Raw genomic sequence first — 25,687 nt, 5'->3', positions numbered from 1 at the left:
TCTCCTGGTCAGTGTTATCAGCGAGCCAGCTGTCTCTCGCACATGGACAGCCTTGAGCGCATTCCATGCCTCACTTGCCGTCACCTTATCTGCTACGTAGACCAGCTGGCTATCGTCCACTCCAAGGATGATCGTAGCCAAGGCTTTCTCATCCTGTTGCATCAGCTCTCAACCTCAAGCCTGCAGACTTATTATCTCACACAGCATTCTGTGGATCCCAACAAGCCGTGCTGGTAATTCAGGGCTGATATGGGGGTAATTAGCCCTGGCAGACTCCCCAAGGTGGGGGAGGACTATCTCGTAGACCCGCAGATTGTCCGAGACTGCCAACTTGCATCAAGGTGCAAGCGGCAGGACACTGGGTCGCAGAACACAATACGGCTGGCACTCTCCGATGTCATTCTCATGGCCGGGAATATCTGTTTGCAAAAACGAATAGATTTGGACAACAAACAGACATGGTCTGGACCGAAGAAGCCTAAGGAAAAACCTGCAGAATTGTACAGTCCCTGCGGGTTTAAGCTCGGATCTCAAAGAGATTCTCACCATGGCGTTTGAATTACGGAGGTGTTTGGTATGGTGTTTTTTTGTTTGTTTGTTTGTTTTCCTCTTCTTAACATCTACAATTGGTTTTCTATGCCAAGCCTCAGTAAGAACTTAATATAATTATTATTTTTTTAAAGGACAGATGGACCTCTATTTATAATTAGGTATTTAATTCTGCAGCTTTACTTGACAAAGATGGAAGAGGAGGCAAGATGGCGCTTGTTAATATGATGCAGCATGGAAAAATGTGATTCTCTCCCTTTCTTCATGGGAAGCAGGAGCTATTTGCTGGCTGACTTTGCAATGATTTGAGATAACAACTTGGGACAATATACAGTGCAGCTGTTTGCAGAAGTTTTTCATTATGAGCGAGAGAGAAGGCTAAATGGATGTCTAGCAGCCCCCCCTCTAGGGCCCGGAGAGAGGAGTGTGCGGTCTCCAGAGGCTGATCGATCGCCAAATGACTGATATTTGTGGAATACAGTTTACTTACAATGCAATATTGCTAACAGTTTTGCCCAACAATTTAACGTGGAAGGTACTGATTCATTAAAGCTCAAAAGGAAGGTTTGGACAAGAGCCTGGATTGGAAGGATTAATGACTGGGAGTTGCTGCGGCATTGAACTTCAGATAACAGACTTGGATAACATCCCGGATTGGAATGGAGTCAGAGGAAGCTGCGCTGGTAAAAAGGCAGTTGGAAAAATATATACATACAAATAAAGCTGTATTCGATGGATGGAAGGATATATGAAGTTTGACATGATTGAGAATTGTGGAACCAGGGACGGAGAATATTAAGGCGTTAAAATCGGGATGTGGAAAATATGGAAACAACGAGGAGAGGCAGGACTGAGATGTGGAGATATGCTTCAGAAGTCAAGACTATGGGGAGCTCCCATATGGGGATGGTTCTCACATTTCCAAGTCAGACTGCACTGTTAGAAAGACATCTCAGGGTAGATCCAGAATCTGTGGTTTTGGATGTCCAATTGCAAGGACGTTATTGCCCCTGTGAGATGAAACCAAGCTGCCTGGGGAAATACTTAGTGCTCAAAAACCGCTCAAAAATATGGAGCGGGCACAAGCCCACCCATCCAATTATACTTGGGGTAAGAGCAGTAACGTGCAGTGATCTTTTTCGTAGGGGCACCAGCTTACCAGGGCGATGAAGGGGTGTTGATGTTGTGTCCGTGAGCATTGCGCCTCCTTCCCAAAGCTGGGCAGAAGCTTCCGGGGCTTTGGGAATGAGTCACCAGGCTTCTAACAGGATGGTGGAGCTCTGCTGCCTCCTTCCTACAGCTAGGTGGGCTTTGGGAAGGTGGCGGGAGGGCTCTTGGACCCTTCGGAGCATCGCAATCAGGCTCCTGGATGAAGTGAATCAGCAAACCTGATTGGCCTGCAGGAGCAGCCAATCAGGCTTCTGGAGGAGGTGACTCCGCAACCTGATTGGCCTACAGGAGCAGCCTGGAATTAGCCAATCACGCGGGGCCCATTGTGTAAATAACGTACAGTCATAGCTCGGGTTGAATTTGCTTCAGGTAGAGCGCCTTCGGGTTGTGCTCTGCGGCAACCCGGAAGTAACAGCGCATTACTTACGGGTTTCACCACTCGCGTATGTGCAAACGCTCAAAATGACGTCACGTGCATGCGCGGAAGCGGCAAAACACGACCCATGCACGCGCAGACGCGCCATCACGTCTTACGTTCTAATCAAGATGCAAACGGGGCTCCGGAACGGATCCTGTTCGCATCCTGGGGTACCACTGAGGTACCTAGCCATTTTGGGGAAAGTTTCATTCATTGCTACTATGAGCTGAATAAAGCGCAGGAAATTCACACTCGACTCCGAGTATATTTCCAACTTGTTCCCAGTTGTGGAAAAAACCAGAATCCTCCAATATCCATACTCAAAGGGAAAAACTTTTCTAACACTTATTAATGAGGACGAGCTAATTTGTTAAGCTGAATGATGGGTTGGGTCTCTGAATGATGATTCTCCAGAGTTTATGCTATTGCATTCTATTAATTCTGGAGGGGGAACCTGGTTGAGTCTTCCTTGGACCCTGGAGATCACCACCCTTAAGCAGAGATGAACAAAAGCTTCCCTTGCATCAGAAAACACAGAGCTAATCTCCTCAGCAGATGAAGGAGGCCAGTTTCGTCCTATGCAGAACAAGTCCACTTCCTTTGTTCTTCACATTGACAGGAGCAAGAGAGCAAACAGGAAGTGCCTTTACTTAAGTAAGTGTGAATATTCTTATGTTTTTGGGTGGGAGCAAGGCTCCCCTAAAATGTCTGGATTCGGTGAAGGGTTAGAATTTAAGGAAACTCCTAAATTCCCGGGCCTAATGGGGGTTTGAGTTTAAAGCTGTTTTTCCATGTCCTGGAAACACCCTTTAAGAAGGCCATTTTCTGTATGGGCTGGACAGAAAATGGGGAAAGCCCTCGCTGAGGTAAGAGATGATTAGCAGAGACAAAAGGACAGAGTTTCAGGAGGGGGGAGCAGAACTGCAGTGGGCAATGAGGTAAGCAAACAGGAAAGAATTGTCACTTTTTGAAGCCAGAGTGTGGAGGGCAAAGCATAAAGCAGGCAGTCTGTTTCAAGCTGCAGAGGAGGTCAGGCATGATATTTGGAGTCTCTTGGAATCTGAGGCTGCAGCAATGGAAGAAACAGGACCTTCTTGGGATGTGAATGCTCTGATCTCTCTCCATCTAGACACAGGTTGCATAGATATGTAAGTAAACCCTGAATCAGAAAGAGATCACGGACTCCACTTGGCCTCATTGTTCCAAAAGTAAACACAGACCCTGTTAAACATGCCTGGTGTTTTAAACAAAAATTGCCCTTTTCCCTTATGGGGTATCCAAGAGCCCATATAGAGTCCTTCCGTAGGTTCCCTATTGGTAGGAGAAAATAACAGAGGCCAACCAGAGAATATTGAGAAGCAAAGCAGCTAGTAAGCCTGATCTTTATTGATCGGTTGCAACAGGGTTCTCACTCACTACACAAAGGAGGGAGGAGGAACCCAGAACAATGGCACGCAAGGCCTTATATGGACTTTTGAAATTGCCACCCTGTACATCAAGACCACCCCCAGAAACATCATACATACATCACAGAAGGGGTGTAACCTAAGACCACCCCTCTGATACATCATACCTACATCACAGAAAAGGCGGTCTAAAACAGAAATGTGAATGTTGTTTTTCTCCTGTCTGGCAGGTTACTTGATTGGATACCTGCTTACTAGATTGGATTGCCTGGGGAGCCTAGCCAGTCTTTTGTAATGGGCCATGTCACAGGCTCACACCCTATTCAAACACAGACATACCCTTAAGACAGGTACAGATGGGTAGCCGTGTTGGTCTGCCATAGTCAAAACAAAAAAAATTCCTTGCAGTAGCACCTTAAAGACCAACTAAGTTAGTTCTTGGTATGAGCTTTCGTGTGCATGCACACTTCTTCAGATACCCTTAAGACAGGATTTGTGAAGGAAAAGACAATGGGGAGGCTTTTCCATTTTCCTTTGACCTTGCAGAGAAAACATTTGGTCAGTTTGGGAATCAAAATGGTTTCAGGTTGGTCTTCCTGTGCTGATCTATGTACATGCTTGGTTGGTACACTTATGAACATTACCATATATCTAAGACCTCAAAATTCCTATCACACTGGTACCTCTGGAATCTCTCACTGCTCATAGATTGGTGAAACAATGTGTTACCCACTTAAAAGCTTCTAACATCCAAGAAACCTATTGAGGATTTTTTAATGGTTACTAATCAGTATCTGCTGAATTCACTCAGTACAATTAAAGCACATGCCTATCCCCAAAGACTTCTGGGATCTGTATTTTACCACTCATAGAGAAGCAATTCCCAGCACCCTTAGCAAAGTATGGTTCTCAGAATTATTGGGGGGGGGGGGGAGAGACTTACTATGTTTGTCAGGTGTGCTTTAAATGCTTGGTGTGGATGTGACCTTTAGCCCACAGTGATGAAAAAACCACCTGTACCCTAAGGCCCTTCAGCTTCTAATCCAGAGTCTTAAAGTCCCTTGCTATGTCAATGTCTGGCAGTATCTCAAAAACAGAGATGGAGAATATGATATGAGGAGAGGAAAGAGGGATTTCTGCATAGTTCAGTTTGGGCAGCTAGCAAGCAGAGGGTGGAGAATTTACTAGCCTAAACATTTCTTCTTCTTGCCCCTACGGCAGATTTAGCCTAATGAGTCCTGGGAATGCAACAGACTTCTCTGAGTTATTCCTCCATGGCTTCCCAATCCAGCCAGAGTTCCAAGGGCTCCTCTTCCTGCTATTCTTCTCTATGTACCTGCTGGCCTTTCTGGGGAACGCAACAATCATCTTCTTGATCCGTTCTGATTTACGGCTCCTCCAAGCTCCTATGTATTTCTTCCTCAGCCACCTTGCCTTAGCTGACTTGGGCTTCACCTCCACCACCATCCCCAAAGTGCTAGAAAACTTGTTGTCTCAGAAAAAGACCATCTCTTATCATGGCTGCCTGGTCCAGATGTACTTTTATGTGTGTTTTGGCAACTCAGACAGCTTCCTGTTGGCTTCCATGGCCTACGACCGTTACGTGGCCATCTGCTTCCCCCTGCGTTATTCTGCCCTGATGAGCCGTAAGCGTTGCCTCCTCCTCGCAACAGTGTCCTGGGTTATCCCTATTGTCCACTCTCTGCTTTATACCATTTTGATGTCCCACATGTCTTTCTGTAACTCTAGAGAGATCCCACATTTCTTCTGCGATCTTTACCCTGTGTTGGAGATCTCTTGCTCAGACCGCAGTGTCATAGAAATGCTGATTCTGACTGAAGGGTCGGTGGAGGTCCTGGGACCGTTTTTGCTGATCGTCATCTCCTATATGGGCATTTTCTACACCATCCTCAAGATTCCATCCAACTCTGGAAAGAAAAAGGCTTTCTCCACGTGTGGGTCCCACATTGCTGTGGTGGTCTTGTTTTATGGCACTGTGAGCTGGATTTATTTCAAGCCACGTTCCAACAACTCGGATCGCAAGGACACTGTGGCTGCTGTCATGTATACCATGGTGACCCCTATGCTGAATCCCTTCATCTACAGTCTCAGGAATAGTGAGATGAAAGCAGCCTTGAAGAGGATCATTAGGCGCCATTTTCATTAGTGTCTTTTGCTGTCACACCTTATAGTAGCAGGAGTGGGAGCCAACATCACTTGGATAGCAGAACAAATATATTAACCCTAATACTAATTCAGGAATTATTTTCTTCCTTTTGAAATCTCCAGTTCAGCAAAAAAAAACCTTCAAATAAGTATAATTGGTTTGATAAAGAATGTATCAACCATAAGATGGAACTCAGAGCCTGTCTAAAAGAAGCCTCTATCACTAACTCCCAAGGTCTCTGGAATACCTATTTTGAAATGAAAAACGCTTTTAAGAACATGCTCCTGGAAAAAATATCTGTGTTTTCACAAGCCAAATGGTCTAAAATTGTCACTGCATTAGAAATTAAAGATACCAAAACCTTTTGCTCACTCCTTTCAATAAAAGCTACCACTGACTTTCCTAATATAAGTGATGAAGCTTGGATTAGGCATTTTACTGCTGTTTTTTATGATTCGCAAGTTTTTAAGATGGAAAATTTTAAATCTTCTTCAGTAATAACCACACAATTTCAAATTAATGTTGAGGAGATGAAAAAGATAATTCTTTCGTTAAAGCAAGGAAAATCCCCTGATATGGACGGCATCTCACTAGATCTGCTGAGATTAAATGTGGAATAGTGGGCCACTAATCTTGTCCGGCTCTTTAACTCTATTAATCATTTAGTCCTTGTACCTAAATCATGGAATAACTCAATAGTGGTGCCGATTTTTTAAAAAGGTGATAGGAATTGCCAAGAGAATTACAGGCCTATTAGTTTGTTACCATGCATAAGTAAAATCTATGCCAAATTCCTGCTTATTAAACTGGAAGAATCGATGCTTACAAAAGGTAAGGAACAAGCTGGTTTCAAGACAGGTTCTTCAACTCTTGACCAGTGTCTAGTGTTAAGTCATCTTGTAGACAAATATGTCTTGAGAAACAAACAAAGACTTTTTGTGGCATTTGTAGATTTAAAAAGTGCCTTTGATTCGGTCGATCGTAATAAACTGTGGACCAAATTAGAACACCTTGGTATTGTCCCATACCTGCTTACATTGATTCAAAGTTTACACTCCAATAACCAAATATATGTTAAAGTTTCAAAAGATGGTAGATTTGTAGGACCAATTCTGAATAACCGAGGAGTTAGGCAAGGCTGTATCCTGGCCCCTACCCTATTTAATCTCTTTTTATCTGACCTTTCATTATTTCTTCAAAATGTAACCACTCATATTCCTTATTTAAATAATATCCCAGTTTTTTAATTACTTTATGCAGATGATGCGGTAATTATCTCACTTTCCTCTTTAGGCTTAAAAAAAATATTTAAGAGCTTTTCAAACTTTTGCTCTCTTAATAACCTCAAAATTAACTATGATAAGACAAAAATTATGCAATTTACAAAGAGAGGGAACCAAAAAAATTGGATAACCAATGGACATCTAATGCAAGAAGTTAAGCATTTCAATTATCTGGGAATTGTATTTAAAAATAACATGAATTGGAACACACATATCTGTGCTGCAATGGCTAAGGCTAAAGTGACAGCTCACCATATTAAATCCTATTTTTTTTTCTCCTGTAGGAAATAGATATATTCCAGCTGTATTGCAAGTGATTGATATGAAACTTTGTGCCCAACTTTTATATGGCACCCCAGTGTGGATTTCAGGTGACCTTAAGAGGTTGGATAAATTTCATGCATTCCTTCTGAGGTCATTATTAGGACTTGCAAATTCCATTAAATATGAATCAATATGTTGTGAGTTGGGAATACTTCCTTTATCAGTAAGAGTATGGCTGAGAACCTTGGAATATTGGATCTTCCTGCATTATAGAGCCCTATCTCCTAACTCTCTCCTTTACGACCTCTTAAGTGATAATGTAATTTACAATTTATCATTGATTTGTAGGAGAAAATTGAACTCAATAGGGCTTCATCTAATTGACTTTGAAAATTCTGACGCCAAAGATACCTGGGAAATTACCAGGAAGAATTTTACAGGAAAAAGTGTTCTCTCCACTCTTGAGGTTGCAAAGCACAGCACTTGCTCTCCTCTCTATTTAAATCTCCCTTTGTGTAGAGATTTTCAAAAGGGTTACATGACAAATCTGAAGAATCATGAACTGTGCAGGCTGTTTATGCTAGCCAGATTTAATATGTTTCCCTTGATGATAGTAAGAGGAAGATATTTAGCTCTCCCAGAAGCAGAGCATCTCTGCAAATGTGGTAGGCAGGAACCCGATACATTGGAGCATATTTTCTTTTCTTGTGATTTTGGCATTTATGCCGGAAGACAATTATTAGAGGCCTTACAACTTAACAGGCTCGGTTCTATGCCACCAACAGTTCAGGACCTGCTCTCGGACAGGAATGATCAAATTACTTTAATAGTGGCTAAATTTTTGTGTGCTGTCCATGTGGAAAGACTGGGCCATTATAGAGAGATTTAGTGGTTCTTGATTGGCCGGTGATGTGGTAGTGTTATACTGTATTATTTATGCAAATTGTTATGCTGAATTCGTATTTTCCACAATCTGTATACGGTGTTTGTTTTATAATGTGGGGTTTGATATGCCTAATAAAGGATTGATTGACAAAAAAACTAAAGATCAGCATCATAATCTTACATTTGCCTTATATTAAAAATCACTCCCCTGTAAGTAGTAACCAGACTTCAAATAGATAATTAAATCTTCCAAGAGTAGATTTATGATTCAGGAATAGTAAAGGCAACCAAATGGTCTTTGCATTATTCACTCACACAGTGTGTTTCTCAAACTTGGGTTTCCAGCTATTGTTGAACTACAACTCCCACAATCCTTAGCTTGCAGGACCAGTGGTCAGTGGTGATGGGAATTCTAGTTCAACAACAGCTGGGGACCCAAGTTTGAGAAACACTGACTTAATGATTGCATTGCTGCCCAGATATGTGTAATCTTGCTGCCCAAGACAGCACCCATTTAGAATCATAGAATCATACAATTGCTGAAATGTAGAGTTGGAAGGGACCCTGAGGGTCATCTAGTTCAACCCCTTGCAATGAAGGAATCTCAACTAAAGCATTCATGGTTGGTGGCTATCTAACCTCTGCTTAAGAAGCTCCCAAGGAGAGGCCACCTACGTCCAAGGAAGTTCGTTCCACTGTCTTCAGAAAGTTTTTCCAGATGTTTAGCTGGAATCTCTTGTAACTTGAAGCCATTGGTTCAGATTGTACGCCCTGGAGTAGGATAAAACAAGCTTGATCCATCTTCCATGTGATAGCCCTTTAGGTATTTGAAGATGACTGTCATATCTCCTCTAGAGGGGGACTTTGTCAAAAGCCTTACTGAAATCAAGACTCTCTACATCCACAGCATTCCCCTGATCCACTTGTAATGCTATAAAATAAAATAAAAAATGAGATTTGTCTGGTATGACTTGTTTTTGAGAAAGCCATGCTGGGTCTTGGTAATCACAGCATCCTTTTCTAAATGCTCACAGACTTATCAAGTACAATAATTCTTTGTTCTAGGACCTTTTCTGGTATCAGTGTCAAGCTGACTGGTCTTCCTCCCACCCCCCTTTGAAGATGGGGACAAAAATTGCTCGCCTTCACACAGCAGGGACCTCACTTGTTCTCCAAGAATTCTCAAAGATTATAGACAGAGGTTCTGAGATTACATCCTCGAGCTCCTTCTAGGACCCTTGGTGCAGCTCATCATTCCCTGGAGATTTGAATTCATTTCAAGTAGCTGGGTGTTCCCTTACCTTTTCCTATTTTGTTCTTCAGCTCCCTCCTTGCATTGCTGGGCACTGCTTTCATTTCTCTGTAATAAACCAATCTTCCTCTATTTACTGGTGTGCAAATTCTTTGTTGGGCATAAGGGTAAAAGTATACACCCATTTTAAATGGATGCATGCAGTGACTTCACAGAAACGTTTCCAATCCTCTCAGAGTTGTACAATTAAAATATTTGTAATGCGTGAGCCAGGGCCAGTGCAAGACCTTTGGGCATGTGAAGTGAACCACAAAATGGTGTCCCCCTTGGGGAAGAAGGAATGAGTGAAGATCTAGATCAGGAAGGAGCAGCAGTGGCCAGAAGGAGGTGGACTTGCCCTGCCAGACCCCTAAACTTTGTTGTGAACCATCTGCTTTTTGCTGGCTGAGAGAATGGCTGCTTCTTGAAAGTACTGAAGTGTTGGATAATGGCAGATGAAGTTGATGGACTATATGGAATTGGCGGAAATGACTGGCAAGATCCGAGACCAGGGAGAAGAGTCGGTGGAAGAAGACTGGAAAAAGTTTAAAGACTATTTATAGAAATATTGTAAAATTAAGGAATGTTAGAAGAATGTTGGAATGAAGTTATATGGCTTTAGTAGAAATGTTATAAGGAATTAAGTATAAATAGATTAATAGAAAATTAAAGGAAAAAATAAGGCAAGAATGTGTTAAGATAATTATAGAATAGAAAACAGAGGAAGATGGAAAGGAATTGCTGAAACAATTAATAGAAGTGGAATACAAAAAGGGAGGTGTGAGGAGGTCGTTGGAAATAAGTGAATGAAAGATAAGATATTGAAAATGTTTGAGGTGTTTTTAAACTGTTTTTGTTTATTTTTGCTTTGTTTTGTTGGTTTGATGTGTTGGTGTTGTGTAGTGTTTTTGTATTGTATTTGTATTGTTCTTTTTCTTTTCTTTTTTTTGTTTGTAATGTTGTGTTGAAAAAAGTAATAAATATCATTTAAAATAAATAAATAAAGAGCAGCAGTGGCCAATTCATTCATTGGAGGCCAGATCTGCCTCCCTGTGGATCCTACTGCCTGAGGCAATCGCCTCACTTTGCTTCATGGGTGGGCCAGCCCTAGTGTGAACATCTTGCACCTGGAGTGTGTGTGGCAAGTTTTGAATATCAGGACATCACACATTAAACGCTTCCCGATACAAGGCTGCCTTCAGGTGTCTATGGAAGATTGTAGAATTATTTATCTTTTTGACATCTGACAGGAGTTCCACAAGGTCGGCACCACTACTCAGAAGGCCCCCTGCTAGGTTCCCTGTAACTTCATTTCTCACAATGAGGGAACCGCCAGAAGACCCTCAGAGCTGGACCTCCATGTCTGGCAGGGCCGTCTTAAGCATATCCAGCGCCGTGGTTCAAAGATCCCTCTGGTGGCCCCCTCCCCCCGTTTCCCAGAGTTGCTCTCCTCCCGCGGAGGCTTGGGAAGGAAGCTGCATGCCCGCCAGCCATATGGTTGACGGGGCACAGCTGGTGGGCATGCTGGGAAAGGGGAGGCCGTCGGCAAAGCCACACAGCTCCCCCACTCGCTGGGGCACCCCTGAGAGGCCAGCGCCCTGGCGCAACACGCCAGTAAGCCCAATAGGAAAGACGGCTCTGGTGTCCGGGCTGATCAGATGTGATTCTGGATAGCTCTTGTGTCTGTACTGGGGGTGGGGTGGAGCTTATTCAATTTGCACATTAGCAAATACATAAAAGGAAAGTTGGCACATTAGCCAGAGTTAGACACATGCCAGGTCTAATATGTCCAAATTTTATAATTGTGCAGCTGGTTATTCCCACCTAAGTGTAGAATCTTACATTTTTCAAAACTGTTAAGGCCATCTTGAATCCTGATTCTGTCTTCTGCAGCATTCGCTACCCCTCCCAGTTTGGTGTCATCTGCGAATGTGATGAGCATCCCCTCAATTCCTTCATCCAAGTCATTGATAAAGACGTTGAACAACAGCAGGACCAGGACAGAATCCTGGAGCATCCCACTTGCAACTTTTTTTCCAGGAAGACAAGAAACCATTAATGAGTATTCTTTGGGTTCGGTCAGTCAATCAGCTACAAAATCCACAAGCATATCATTTTTTTTAATGCTTTATTGAAACTGATTAATAACAAAAACAATCTTGTGTATTGAATATACAAATAAAAACTAATTTAATCCTATACAATCCCTTTCACCATACATTCTTATGATACAAAAGACTTCCCGTCAGCTCCCAATGTATTTACCATTTCTGTTATCGAATGTACTTATAATTATTACTTTATTCTTTTTATATTATCTATTTTTTTACAGCTTTTCCTTATTTTTTATTGCTATTTTACACAGAAATTTCAGCCTTACTGAAATCAAGGAGCACTGCACCAACAGCATTCCATCAACCCTGCAGTACTATCAAAAAGAAGAAGAAATGAGATTCATGTACCATGATTTGTTTTTGAGAAACCCATGTTGGATCTTAGTAATCACTGCCTCTTTTTTCAAGTGCTCACAGACCAACTGTTTAATTATTTGTTCTGGGACCTTTCCAGGCATCAACAGCAAGCTGACTTCCTCCCAAGGTTCCCAGTACTTCCACCTTGTCAATCAGTTCTACCCTGTCAAGCCTTATGGATTAAGTAGAGGTTTCACAAAGCTCACCACCCTATATCCTCCATGTTGGTAAAACACACCGACCCCAAACTGAAGAAAACATTGCACAAACAAATCTACCTAACAGGCAAAGATTGGAATGTGCATGACTGGCCTTTGTCTCAGTCCCTGATCTGCAAACACGGGAATAATAATAAAACCAACCTACTTATAGGTTTGTTGTAAAGATGACTTGGAAGATCATGCATTGTATTATTTTCTGAAATTTCTTCTGAAAGCTCATCCTTAGGTATGGCGTATGTCTGGGGTCCCCAATGTGGCTGTGGGCATCATAGTACCCTCACAAACAAGACCCCATGCCCCTCCCATGTTTTTAAAAATAAATTTTGGGTTTTTTGGATGGGAGTTATTTGATATGGGAGCCTTGTCTGGGGGTTTTTCGTGGGAGGATGTTTTCTGCTTTTTATTTGTTGGTGTTTGTTTGGGGGGGGGTGTTTTGCCTATTTGGAGGGGGCTGTTCTGAGACTTGCCAGTTTCTCTTCTGTGAAAAGGGTATTTTCTGGTGCCCATAACAGTTTCTTAGATTTCCAGCTATGCTCCCAGGCCCCCAAAGGCTGAGGACTTGTGTCATAAGTTATCTTTCACTAAAGTGGAAAAGTGAGTAAAAGTTGGGTTGGAAAATCTCCTGATGGCTGTATGGAGGGACTTGGAAATTTCATACCACAGAACCTGCAGTGCGGTGCTCTAATTTTGATTAACAACTTCCCTGTGGAGTTATGCTCTCCTGATGCTTTTGTCCTTGGCAACCAAAGCCCATGCCATTGAAATGCTCTCCAGTTTGATACAAAGTTTATATGCTCTTCTTTGCTGCTGCTTCAGTTTATTTACTTCAGTGAAACCAATGTCCAGGTATGCAAGTCGTTTTTGCCCTTTCAACTTTGCAAGCATAGCTGGGATTTTCATTACCATTTGGCATGATCAGCAGTTGATTACATTTATCCTCTGTTCTCTGACTTATTTTCTCACAGGAATGCCTGCTTCCCATCAGTTCATTAATTTCACATTGAAATCTAAAGGTCCTGTTTTATGCTGATTGCGGCCTTAAGCTAGTTGCACAATCTCCCATTGCTTTCCCTCCATATAGGAAAGCAGAAAGCATTTTATCATCATCGTCATTACTATCCCTTTGTCAAACTACCAAGATTCAACAAGGTGAGTCTGAACCTTGTAGGTAATATTCTGCTATGTTTCCAGGGTGGTGATTGATGCTGCACAGGTGACACGATACAGCAGAGATGGTGACCCTGTGGTCCTCCAGGTGTTTCTGGACTGCCATCATCTCTCATGCTTGGGCATACTGTCTGGGGCTAACGGGAGATGACGTCCAACAGCATCTGGAGAGCCACAGGCTCCTCATCCCTGCTATACAGCTCCAAAAGGAACAGGATAGATGCAGGAACCTTATTTTAGAAACTGCTGAGCTTTTTCATAAATGCCTTTTTCAAGATGCCCAGGTATCCCTCTGAATGTCATTTTGCCGTTGTCTCTGGGGAAAATTAGATATTGTGTATTCTTTTAAATATGTGTTCATAATCTGGCCATTTTCATTTTGGAAAAAAGCGGCCGGGTGGGGTGGTGGAGCAGCTGCACAGAGCCTAATCCAGAAAGTGTTTCTGATCTGGACACTATTTCCCCAACATTAATCTCCCTGGTACTGTACTTGACCCCAGCAGCACTGTTTGCAGGAAACAACCATTATTTTGGGTGAGTGCAGAGGTAAATAATGAATTCCATTTTCAAACTCAGGGAGGCTGACTGGCAGATGTGCAACCAAGTGGCAAATGCAGTTCAACGTAAGTAAATGTAAAGGGATGCACATAAGAGGTGGGGGAAGAGGCCAACTTTCAGAATTTTTTAGCCATGAGTGAAATCAGAACTGTGATTCAGTTATTTGGACACCAGGCTAGAGAAATCTCTGGTATCAGAAGGAGCTGCTGTTATCCCCTCCCCTTTAGTGAACCTTTCTTTCTTTCTTTCTTTCTTTCTTTCTTTCTTTCTTTCTTTCTTTCTTTCTTTCTAGTACTTAGAGTCTCTGTAAACCTGAAGACCTACTAACTTCCCCACTTCCCCCCTCCCTTTCTTCCTAACAACCAAGACATATCTTTCCTCTGGTAGTTTAATCTGAGAGAAGGTACTCCCTACATACTGTTTTCTTCAAATGCTACCAGAAGAAGAAGAAGAAGAGTTTGGATTTGATATCCCACCTTTCACTCCCTTTAAGGAGTCTCAAAGCGGCTCACATTCTCCTTTCCCTTCCTCCCCCACAACAAACACTCTGTGGGGTGAGTGGGGCTGAGAGACTTCAAAGAAGTGTGACTGGCCCAAGGTCACCCAGCAGCTGCATGTGGAAGAGCGGGGAAGCGAACCCGGTTCACCAGATTACGAGACTACCGCTCTTAACCACTACACTACACAGTAAGAAGCTGAAATCCAAGCAGTCATTAAAAATACAGTCTATAGTTAACCTAGGTGGAATATAGCCAAATATAAAAACTGGTTTGGAAATGTTTCTTTAAGCATTTTTTAAAAATACATTGAATTTCCCATAAGGCTCACCATTGGCATCTAGTGTCACATTGTATGTTGCACTTAAAACATACTTAAAACGTTTATTTGCAGCTGTACAGCTGAGTCCCTACAGTACAATGGTCTGCACGCCTATTCAGAAGTAAGGCTCTTTGTATTTAATGGAGTTTACTCCCAGGTAAGCGGGTACAGGATTGCAGCATTGGAATTCTTGTGAGGAAGGAGTAGAAGGTTCGTAGTTAAGGAGTCAGTGCAAAACCAGCAGATCCTGAATAAAGCCAGCCTATTCTTTTATTCATTTATTAAATTTCTGTACCTCTCTTCATCCAAGGATCACAGGGCAGTTTACAGTATAGAAACACAAAAACGCACAACACAGTAATAAACAAAAGCAATAGCCTCCCTGTTTAATAGGCCATAATTATCCAAAGGGCACCAAGGAAGAGAGGAAGCCCAATTTGTCTGCTTGATTATAATATAATAAGATGGTCACTGTTTCCCCTTCTCTGCCCCTGCACCTATCATCTTTGAAACTAGATTTATTTATTTTATTATTGCATAAGATGAAGTATAGAACCTGGGTGTAGATAAGAACATGATTCCATTTCTTTTATTCCCACTCTCAGCAGAGCCATGGAAAAGGGACAAGACAACCAAACCAGCTTTGCTGGATTCATCCTCCTGGGCCTCTCCTCTGTGCCAGAGTTTGGGGGGCTCCTCTTTCCCATCTTCCTCTTTATGTACCTAATTAGCCTTCTGGGGAACCTCTTGATCATCGTCCTGATCTTCTCCAACAGCTCTCTCTTCTATGCCCCCATGTACTTCTTCCTCAGCCACCTGTCCTTGGCTGACCTAGGATTCAGCTCCAACGCTGTGCCCAAGATGCTGCACACCTTGGTTTCTCAATCAAACACCATCTCCTACAACGGCTGCCTGGCCCAACTGTATTTCTTTGTGGTCTTCTGCACCACAGATAACTTCCTCTTGGCCTCCATGGCATATGACCGCTACGTGGCCATCTGCCACCCACTACATTACACGACCATCATGAGCTACAAGCGCTGCCTGCTGTTGGCTTCTGGGTCTTGGCTCCTGTCTTTTTCCCAGGGAATACTGTATATATCTACGATCTCTAAACTTTCCTTCTGTGGCTCCCGAGAAATCCCCCATTTCTTCTGCGACATGCACCCTTTGCTCAAGCTCTCCTGCTCAGACACCTCATCAGCTGAAACACTGCTCATGATTGAAGGCACAGCAACAATGCTTGGACCTCTCCTACTCATTCTCCTCTCCTACCTCTTCATTTTATCAATGGTTTTGAAGGTTCCATCAGCTTCTGGGAAGTATAAGGCCTTCTCCACTTGCGGCGCCCACCTCACCACTGTGGCCATATTCTATGGCAGCCTGATGGGCACCTACATCCGCCCCTCGTCCACCTACTCTGGTTCCAGATTGAAAGTGGCTTCTATATTCTATACGGTGGTGACGCCGATGCTCAATCCTTTCATATATAGCCTGAGGAACACTGAGATGCACGAGGCAATGAGAAGGCTACTAAGGCTTTGGTTTCAGAGGACAAGAGGCATAGAGGATATGAGATGATTAAAGACTCAGCCATGCACCAGTTTGGAAAACCAACAAAGAGGGCAATCAGTGGGAAGATGCCAACTTTTATCTAGCTTTTCAGCCATTTGCTACATATATAAAACCACAATATTTGCTCCAGCTAAATTTATGCTGTAGTTGCTGAACTGCTTCTGAGTACAATTCAAAGTGTAACCTTCAAAGCCCTATTTAGAGGTGTCTAAAAGAAAGGCTGCTTGCTCCATGGGAACTTTCCTGAATACTGAGGTCATTTTCTGTGCCCTCACTTTCAGACGTTAGACATGTAACAACTCAGGAACGAGCCTTTTCTGTGGTGGCCACACACTTCTCTTCAAAGAGAGACTTGCCTGGTTGACAAATATTTAGGGGAGGCGCCTTAGCTTGGAGGTAGAGCAACTGCTTTGCTTGCAAACAGTCCCAAATTCAATCCGAGGCACCTCCAGGTAGGGCTGCTGTCAGTCCATGTCAGCAGGACTGAGTTCTCTGGACGATTGGGCTGAGATGGTATCAGGCAGCTTTCAGTGTGCCTCTGTTCTTCACTGCCAGATGAAGAACATTTAAAATTCCCCCAGGTCTTTTAATATACCTTTAAAATCTTCTTAAAGATACAGGCATTCCAGTGCTGTGTGCTGATTATTTTTAATTATTTAATTAATAATTTAATATTTAACTATTTTTAATAGTTAGGTTGCAAGATTCCTTTCAACAGAAGGCTGGCATATCAAATGCTTTAAGTAAAGAAATGTATTTCTTCTTATCCACCCCCAAATGGATCTATGCATCTAGATTAAATGCAGGACTGATATATGAATAAGAATGCATTCACATTCTTTTTAGACCCATGGAACAAACTGACCTTACTCATCCTGCTGGGTCTCTCATCTGCACTGGACTTCCAGGGACTCCTCTTCCCCATTTTCCTCTCCTTGGGCTTCTGGGGAGCCTCTTGATTTTCTTGCTGATCTTCTCCAACACCAGCCTTTTGTGTGCCCACGTGTATTTCTTCTTCAAACATCGGTCATTGACTGATCTAGGAATCATCTCCACCACAGTACCTAAAATGCTTCCGATCTTGCTGGCTCAGACACACACCTATAGCGGCTGCCTGGCCCAGCGGTACTTCTTTTTGCTCTCTTGCACCACAGATAACTTCATTGTGGCCTCCATGGCATGAGACCGCTATGTGGCCATTTGCCACCTACTACGTGACACCACTATATGCACTGGCTGCTGTTGACTGCTGGGTCTTGGCTCCTGGCACATGCCCACTCTCTGTTGTATGTTCTTTAGGTATCTGGCTTCACCTTTTGTGCGTCTCAAAAAAAACCCCATTTCTTCTGTGACCCTCTACCCTTTATTGAAGCTGCTCAGATACTTCCTATGTTGAAATGCTGCTGGTCAGCGAAGGTACCACAGCTGCTCTTGGACCTCTCATCCTCTTCTCCTACATCTTCACTGTACCCAAGGTGTTGAAGGTCCCATCAACCTCTGGGAGGTACAAGGCCTTCTCCATTTGCAGCGCCCAGCTCACCACTGCGGCCTTGTACTATGGCAACCTGATAGGCACCTACACCTGCCCATCGTCTACCTACTCTGGCTCCAGATCGAAAGTGGCATCTATATTCCATACTGCGGTCACCCCTGTGCTCAATCCTTTCATATACAACTTGAGGAACAATGAGATGCAGAAGGTCACAAGGAGATTCTGGAGGGCTTGGTTTCTGAAGCTTGGGGGACCTATGAATGGCATGAAATGGTCCTTCAAAGAATATATCACATGGAGAAGAAGGCACTGAAACAGTTCAGAGTGCTTTTTGCCACATAGCAGCTTCCCTTTGTACTCACTTTCATGGGCCTTCACAACTGCAGCTGAGAGGCAGCCATTTTTCTGTGGTGCAACGCTATGAAGTCCTAGTCTACATTTCTATGGGGGGGGACTACAGTGGGATTGAGCAGATGAGACCAATAGTGGGTCCAACAGTCAAGAAGGTGTTTTCTGAACATGCTGTAGAGGGAAGTGAGAATAATAGAATCACAGAGTTCCTCTAGTCCAACCCCCTGCAATGCAGGAATTGAGGGCAGTTGAGGATCATCAACCTGGGAAAGTAACCCACTTAGGAGAAGGAAAACTCTGGTCCTAAACCTCCATTGCCTTGCAGGGCATCTTTGGGAGAAGAAAATGCTAAGGAGTAAACCCTACAAAATCCAGAGAGGAGTTCCTAAGATGCCTTGTGTGTCTCCTTCTAGCCACTCCTGCAGCCAAGTTGGTGCCAAACATATTGCTCTGCTTTCCTTTGGACCACATCAGCGAGGCTGAAAGTGGGGTCTTGTTGTCTGGGCAGCCCAGAACCTCCAGACACACTGCCCAGTCTTGTGACCCGAGGAGGTCCATTCGGTGTTGCTAATGCAGAGGTTTGATTTCAGCCCCAGAGGCACTGTTTCCATTGTCGCTCAAGACAGATGGACATCAACAACGAACAACCAAAAACTCTGCTCACCCCTGACCATTGTCCATGCTGTCTGGGGCTGGTGGAAGTTGCAGTCCAGCAACATCTGGATGGCCAGGGGTTCCCCATCTCTGTTTGATGGCATTTATTACCTTTTTATGCTGCTTGAGCTGTAATTCTGAATAATAATAAATTTTTATTTATTTATTTATTTATTTATTTATTATTATTATTATTATTATTATTATTATTATTATTATTATTATTTATACCCCGCCCTCCCCGGCCAGAACCAGGCTCTGGGTGGCTAACATCAAAATATATAATACATTAAGACATAAAATTCAGCAATCAACTGAATACAGCTTAAAATTGGATTAAAATCAAAATAAGATCAGACGGCTACCCGCAAATTATAACTATAACTATGGGGTTGGGAACCTTAAGTACTCACCAGGCTCAGCTATTTGTATGAGCCGGTGAGAAGAGTTAGAGAGACCGCTTATATGCAGGGTCTTGTAAAAGGAGAGGGGTCAGACTGAGCCCCGACCAAAGGCCAGGCGGAACAGCTCTGTCCTGCGGAAAGATGTCAAGTCCTGCAGGGCCCTAGTCTCTTGTGGCAGGGCGTTCCACCAGACTGGGGCCAGGGCCCAAAAGGCCCTGGCTCTAGTTGAGGCCAGTCTAACCTCCTTGAGGCCCAGGACCTTCAAGATGTTATTGTTTGTGGACCATAAGGTCCTCCATGGGGCATACCAGGAGAGGCAGTCCCGTAGGTACAAGGGTCCCAGGTCATATGTCGTATTAGTTACTTATGTATAGTGATTTTAGTTAATTGAATTTTATTGTAAACCACTGTTGTGAATTGTGTTAAAGACTGATATATAAAAACTGTTATAATAAATGAATTCATAATATAATTCGTTCTTTATTTACATCCACAAGGTGACTTACAGTAATAGTAAAACACATGACAGAGCAATCCTAACCCTCAGGTCCACTGGCAGAGGGGAGAGGCCTAGACTGGAGAGAAGTGAAGGTGCTTCTCCACTGAGAAAGGACATCCACCACAGAGGAACTCTCTGTGTTTACGGACAGATCAGTGAGTGTAGCCTCTAGCCAGCAGAAGGCCCTGATATGGGAACAGAATCCACATTTCCCTCTTCACAGAGCTGAACTCTGAACTACACAGATACAGGCCAGAAAGAAAATGAACTCACAACTGAACTTCCACAGTCTCTCAAAGGGACCTATTCCATGATGCACATCCTCCCAGGCCCAGGTATAGGATACTCCCAACTCTATAGCCTGGTACCAAGAAGCTTTAGGTGGGGAGGGAGGCTGCATATGCATTCTGCAAAATATCACTCAGGCAGGAATAGTGCATAAGTAGTGGATAGATACTGAACCCTCCACACAACATGCTCCCCCAGTGTTACTGCATTATTGCCATCCAGAGGGTCGCTCTTGCACTACAGCAATACAAAAGCAGAACAAAAATATCCCTGGAAAATTGGTGGCATGGAAATGGAAATGAAGCAGTATGCCAGCCCCAAAACTTTTGCAGAAACTAACAGTATTGAAAGGGGGACAATGTATAACCCCAATACCATATGATATGTTAAATTTGTTATTACTATATAGCCCCATAGGATGCGGGTGGTGCTGTGATCTAAACCACTGAGCCTAGGGCTTGCCGATCGGAAGGTCAGCGGTTTGAATCCCCACAACGGGGTGAGCTCCCATTGTTCGGTCCCAGGTCCTGCCCACCTAGCAGTTCGAAAGCACGCCAAAGTGCAAGTAGATAAATAGGTACCACTCCAGTGGGAAGGTAAATGGCATTTCTGTGCGCTGCTCTGGTTTTGCCAGAAGCGGCTTAGTCATGCTGGCCACATGACCCGAAAAACTGTTTGCGGACAAATGTTGGCTCCCTTGGCCAGTAAGGCAAGATGAGCGCCGCAACCCCAGAGTTGTTTGTGACTGGACCTATCGTTCAGGGGTACCTTTACCGTTTATATAGTCCCATAAACCTTATATAATGTTTAAGAAATATTATATAAGCCAGATGGCTGAGGTATAAATCATATCATCATCATCATTATTGACAAAATATTTTCGTGTAAAGATGGAATAAATGTTTGGATTGCTGTAGGTTACATGGAGTATTTCTGAGTGTTAATGATGGATTCTTAAAGTTCTGATGCGGAAGATAACTGGAGATGATTAGTGTAATATTTCTCTTCTGTTGTTATGGTATCTTTTCTGTTGGATGGAAATAATAAAAATAGTAATAAAAGATTAGAGAAATTCAGAGGGAAATATACATCATAAGATAAAACTACACATTAAGATACATGTCAGCTACATATGTGAGTCGATCTGCCTAAGCAAAAATGTTTTCGGCAGATGCCGTAAATAGTGCAACAATAAAAATAAAGGATTTTCTTTTATATAACTGCTGCCTGCTTCTTTGGTGCAGAGGTGGACAGAAGGTATACTGGGATCTACTGGTAAATCTATCTGGGTGACCTGTAGCAGATCAATAAGTGTTTCTTATTTCCAGTTGTTTATCAATGACAACAGTGTTACAATCAATGCTATTTTTCTAGAAAAAGAGGTGCCGGAACTCCCTTGTTCTCCTAAAATGGCAATGGTGCCCACCTGAGAGGTGCCAGAACTGAGTTCCGGTAAGTTCTGGTTGGGAAAAAAAAAGCCCTGGCTACAACCACTTTCCCCACCTAAATTAGACAGTTGAAATGAAGATAGCTAATCAGGGGTGGACTTTTGAGTCAAAGACCATAAGCTCAGTTTAGTTCTGGTTCTGAAAGCCAACTCTTAGGGCTCAGAATGTGCCCAGAAGCCCCTTGCTCTTCTGTTCTTGTCTCTGGGTGGTAGATACTCGGGGGCAGACAGGGGGCATCCTAGCAACAAAGTAGATCCAACAAGCCTTAAGTCTGCCATATCTGTGCTTGCAAACGCCACTTGAAACACCCTATGGCCATTCCTCAAGTGGAAGGAGTGGTGGCACTGGAGGATTCCCAAGTGAAGGGAGCTGTTTCAAAGTTAACAAGTTCCTTGTGGGATACACAGTGCCAGACACCACTGACACAGGGAAATAAAACAAGTCCCTCAGAGACATAAAGCATCTTCTCAACTGAAAAATACCCCAATGCCATGCAGATGCGTGCTCTTCCATGCTGCAACAACCCAGCTAGCACTCAAGAAAGGAAGATAAATCTCTTTTGTAACGTAGGGACTGCAAGATCAGCAGTGACACTGCGCGATAGACGGACAGAAAAATCTACACCATTTCATTTGTCTGCATCAGAGAGCTTCGCTAACTCAACATTTCTGGCTGAGTCACAGTGCTAATGGATTGTCATGCCACGACGTTCCCCTGCTCACCCCAATTCCTTTTCAACAACTGGACCTCATTTCATTTGCTCACTTCCTCTAGAATCTGACTTCTTCCACATTGAAATGACAACCTGCTGAGCAAATTGGACATTCCTTACCTGGTGAGCACCTGCACTGTATAAAATCTGGGTTGCCTTGAGCCAGGAATCTTTGCTAACCTGGGATTGGGCCCTGTAGTTGCCCTGGAACCCTCCAGCTGGGGGCTCAGAGCTCTCCTGCTTTCTATAAAGGCATCCATTTCGTTTGGTTCCATTGCAAACTCTTTCCACACAATGTTGATTTGCTTATGCTATCTGCTCTCTCCCAACTAGTCCTCCATTGCAGAGAGAGGATGTAATTCAGCCGTTTTGAGATATTGACAAGAGCAACGGCAGATCAACTCAACATGGATCAAACAAGAAGGCTTATGGTGTAGAGCAGAAATGAATTTACTTTCACACACAAACACAAATACCTTCTGTGAATGTAAATGCCAAATATCCCCCAGTGTTTCCTTAGAGAATGTGTTCTAATAGCAACTACAGAAAGTAAAGAAGAGGAAGGAATCTGTTAGGTAGGCAGCAGTCAGCATCCAAGATTATTTATTTATCATCGTATTCACATGTCTCATTTCTAAAAGATTTTCCACAAGGTGACTTGCAACAAATTTCAGAAGTACTCAGGAGGATCCTTCTAGGTTTACAGACAGACAGAGTGGTATCTTGAGGACGCTGCTGTTATGGATGTGATTCTTAATGGCAGGAGATTTAAAAGAAACATTTCCTGAGATGAAGGGATGAATGAGGTAGACCATCTACTCTCCTCTCCTTCCTTTTTTAGTCTGATTCGTTCTCTCATTCTCTTAATTTGAGAGCTCCTCATGTGTCCACTTCCATGCTTTAGCACAAACCCTGAAGAGAAGGAATAATTTCTCCAAGAGCAGGTACAATGTAGTTTAGAAAATCCATGGTGTGACAACTGAGAGCATCTCATGCAGATTGCTGTTGTTGTTTAGTGATGGCAAAGGGATGCATTTACTCCCCACCTCCCATAAGCACACTCTGTTTCCAGTCACATGTAATTCCACACACACACACACACACACACACAGAGAGAGAGAGAGAGAGAGAGAGAGATTTATATAGACCACATTGCAATAGTCCAAGCGGGAGATAACTAGAGCATGGACCACTCTGGCAAGACAGTGCACAGGCAGGTAAGGTCTCAGCCTGCATAGCAGATGGAGCTGGTAGACAGCCGCCCTGGACACAGAATTAACCTGTGACTCCATGGATAGCTGGGAGAAGACTCCCAGGCTGTGCATCTGGTCCTTCAGGGCACAGTTACCCCATTGAGGATCAGGGAGTTCTCCACACCTGCCCACCCCGTCCCCCAGAAACAATACTTTTGCCTTGTTGGAATTCAACTTCAATACATTAGCCGCCACCCATCCTCCAGCCACCTCCAGACACTCATATGGATGAGCAAGACTCTCTTCCCTTCCCCCACCAGCCTAAGACATTCACCTTGGTCCATTTGGTGGGTGTGCCAAGAAGTTGTACATGCCTGACTCTCTTCCCTTACTTTTCACAGCTGAGCCATGGGAGAAGAGAACCACACGGGCCCATTGCAGTTCATTCTCCTGGATGTCTCTCCCCAGCCAGAGCATCAGCATCTCTTTGCCTTGCTCTTCCTCACCATGTACCTGTTGATCCTTCTGGGGAACCTGCTGATTGTCCTGCTGGTCTACTCTGATGCTCACCTCCTCCACACACCAATGTATTTTTTCCTTAGCCACCTTTCTTTAGCAGACGTGGGCTTTGCTTCTGTGATTGTCCCCAAGATGCTGCAGAACCTCCTCTTTCAGGTCAATACCATCTCCTATGGTGGTTGCTTTTTGCAGATGTATTTCTACATAGTGTTTGGCAACACAGACAGCTTCATCTTGACTTCCATGGCTTATGATCGCTACGTGGCCATCTGCCACCCATTACACTATGCCACACGCATGAACCACAAACGTTGCCTCCTACTGGTGGTTGGTTGTTGGCTCCTGGCATCTCTCCATTCCCTTCTGTATACGCTGTTAATGTCCCATCTGACCTTCTGCTCCTCTCAGGAGATCCCCCAATTCTTCTGTGAGATCTACCCATTGCTGGGACTTGCGTGCTCAGACACAAGCACTGTGAAGACCACAGCTCAAATCGAGGGCTTTTTGGATGTTTTGGGCCCATTCTTCCTCATTGTGATTTCCTACGTGTGCATTTTTTACACCATTCTAAACGTCCCATCCACCAATGGGAAGCGCAAGGCCTTCTCCACGTGTGGTTCTCATCTGGCTGTGGTAGTCCTCTTCTATGGCACCCTCTGTTGGGTCTACTTGCAGCCGACCTCCTCCAGGAAGTCTGACCAGAATAGCATTGTCGCTTCTCTCATGTACACTGTGGTGACCCCCATGCTGAACCCCTTCATTTACACCCTCAGGAATAAGGAGATGAAAGCTGCTTTGAGAAGACTGATCATCAAGATGAAAATGGTTCAAGGATGTTAGAAGACAAAGGACACCAGGGAAGATTTAAACAGGCTTCATGGTCATCCCTTCTCTGTCAAAAACCATATTTAAGTGTGGGGGGTGAGAGATCTCTGTGAGTCCTCAGCATCCTCACCAAACTTAAATTCCAGAATTCTTAGGGAGAAGTTAGAACTGGTATGTAAAATCAATTTAGTATAGCTGTTTATTAATTACAGCTGATTTTCACCAGATTTTTCTGCTTAATAAAATACTGAGTGATGGGGTGTGATTTATTATGATTAATACACATTTATCCCAATCTTCTTCAATGGAGTTCAGGGTAGTTTACATTACTCCTCCTTGCCTCCTTGTGACACTCCTGTGTGGAAGATTAGGCTGGGAGAAGTGGCCCAAGTTGAAATTCACCAACCCTGATCCCAAAACGCAGAGACAATTTTGCCTCCCTCATTCACTTGAAACCTCCCCAAGATTCCATCCAAAAGTTTGTCAAAATGAACTTTTGAGATGAATTCTAGCAGCTCCCAGGATCTCTATAACACAACAGTAAAGGTAAAGGGTTAAAGGACCCCTGACTGTTTTTTCGGAGCTAGCTGACCTGACGGGAAGAGTCAGAAGGAGGAGGATTATCAGGAAGAATGGAGGAAATTTAAAGACTACTTAGCTAAATATGTTAAGATAATTTAAATTGGAAAGCCTGCAAATACCAGTTAGGCTTATGATTTAAATATGTAATGTGATGAATTAATATGTTTAAATACAGAATTGGGTAGAAAGAAAGAGGTTAAGTGATTAAGTTAATTTTAAGAGAATATTGGTTTTGGAAAATCGTTAAAATATATATATATTGAAATTCAACCAGGGGGATACAAGGAAGTAACTGAACAATGATACTAAGATAGGTTCAAATAAGGTAATGATGTTTGTTTGTTTGTTTGTTTGTTTGTTTGTTTGTTTGTTTGTTTAAAACATTATTTGGAAAATTAATTTAAAAAATTGGGGGGGGGGAAGGACCCCTGACTGTTATGTCCAGTCGCAAATGACTCTGGGGTTGCAGCGCTCAT

The 25,687-nt window shown here is 43.3% G+C and overlaps 3 protein-coding genes and 1 pseudogene across 3 annotated transcripts; all 4 read left to right on the top strand.

Moving 5' to 3' along the window:
• Positions 1-4,774: 4,774 nt before the first annotated feature.
• Positions 4,775-6,840, top strand: LOC114587942 (olfactory receptor 1E5-like). Its single transcript, XM_028712834.2, has one exon. The coding sequence runs from the start codon at positions 4,775-4,777 to the stop codon at positions 5,708-5,710; it is 936 nt and encodes a 311-aa protein (XP_028568667.2). The 3' UTR covers positions 5,711-6,840.
• Positions 6,841-15,281: 8,441 nt separating this feature from the next.
• On the top strand, positions 15,282-16,250 carry LOC114587943 (olfactory receptor 1f45-like). The gene has a single exon (XM_028712836.2). The coding sequence runs from the start codon at positions 15,282-15,284 to the stop codon at positions 16,248-16,250; it is 969 nt and encodes a 322-aa protein (XP_028568669.2).
• An 844-nt stretch (positions 16,251-17,094) lies between these two features.
• On the top strand, positions 17,095-18,049 carry LOC144326025 (olfactory receptor 1L4-like; annotated as a pseudogene).
• Positions 18,050-23,693: 5,644 nt separating this feature from the next.
• LOC114588096 (olfactory receptor 1468-like) lies at positions 23,694-24,644 on the top strand. Its single transcript, XM_028713025.2, has one exon. The coding sequence runs from the start codon at positions 23,694-23,696 to the stop codon at positions 24,642-24,644; it is 951 nt and encodes a 316-aa protein (XP_028568858.2).
• The last annotated feature ends 1,043 nt before the right edge of the window (positions 24,645-25,687 follow it).

Source organism: Podarcis muralis, chromosome 17 (genome assembly GCF_964188315.1).
Source record: "Podarcis muralis chromosome 17, rPodMur119.hap1.1, whole genome shotgun sequence".
Lineage (NCBI taxonomy): Eukaryota > Metazoa > Chordata > Lepidosauria > Squamata > Lacertidae > Podarcis > Podarcis muralis.
This window is presented reverse-complemented; position numbering and strand designations above follow the sequence as displayed.

Coding starts and splice junctions, on each gene's coding strand:
- LOC114587942 (XM_028712834.2), top strand. CDS start 4,775: ATGAGTCCTGGGAATGCAACAGACTTCTCTGAGTTATTCCTCCATGGC.
- LOC114587943 (XM_028712836.2), top strand. CDS start 15,282: ATGGAAAAGGGACAAGACAACCAAACCAGCTTTGCTGGATTCATCCTC.
- LOC114588096 (XM_028713025.2), top strand. CDS start 23,694: ATGGGAGAAGAGAACCACACGGGCCCATTGCAGTTCATTCTCCTGGAT.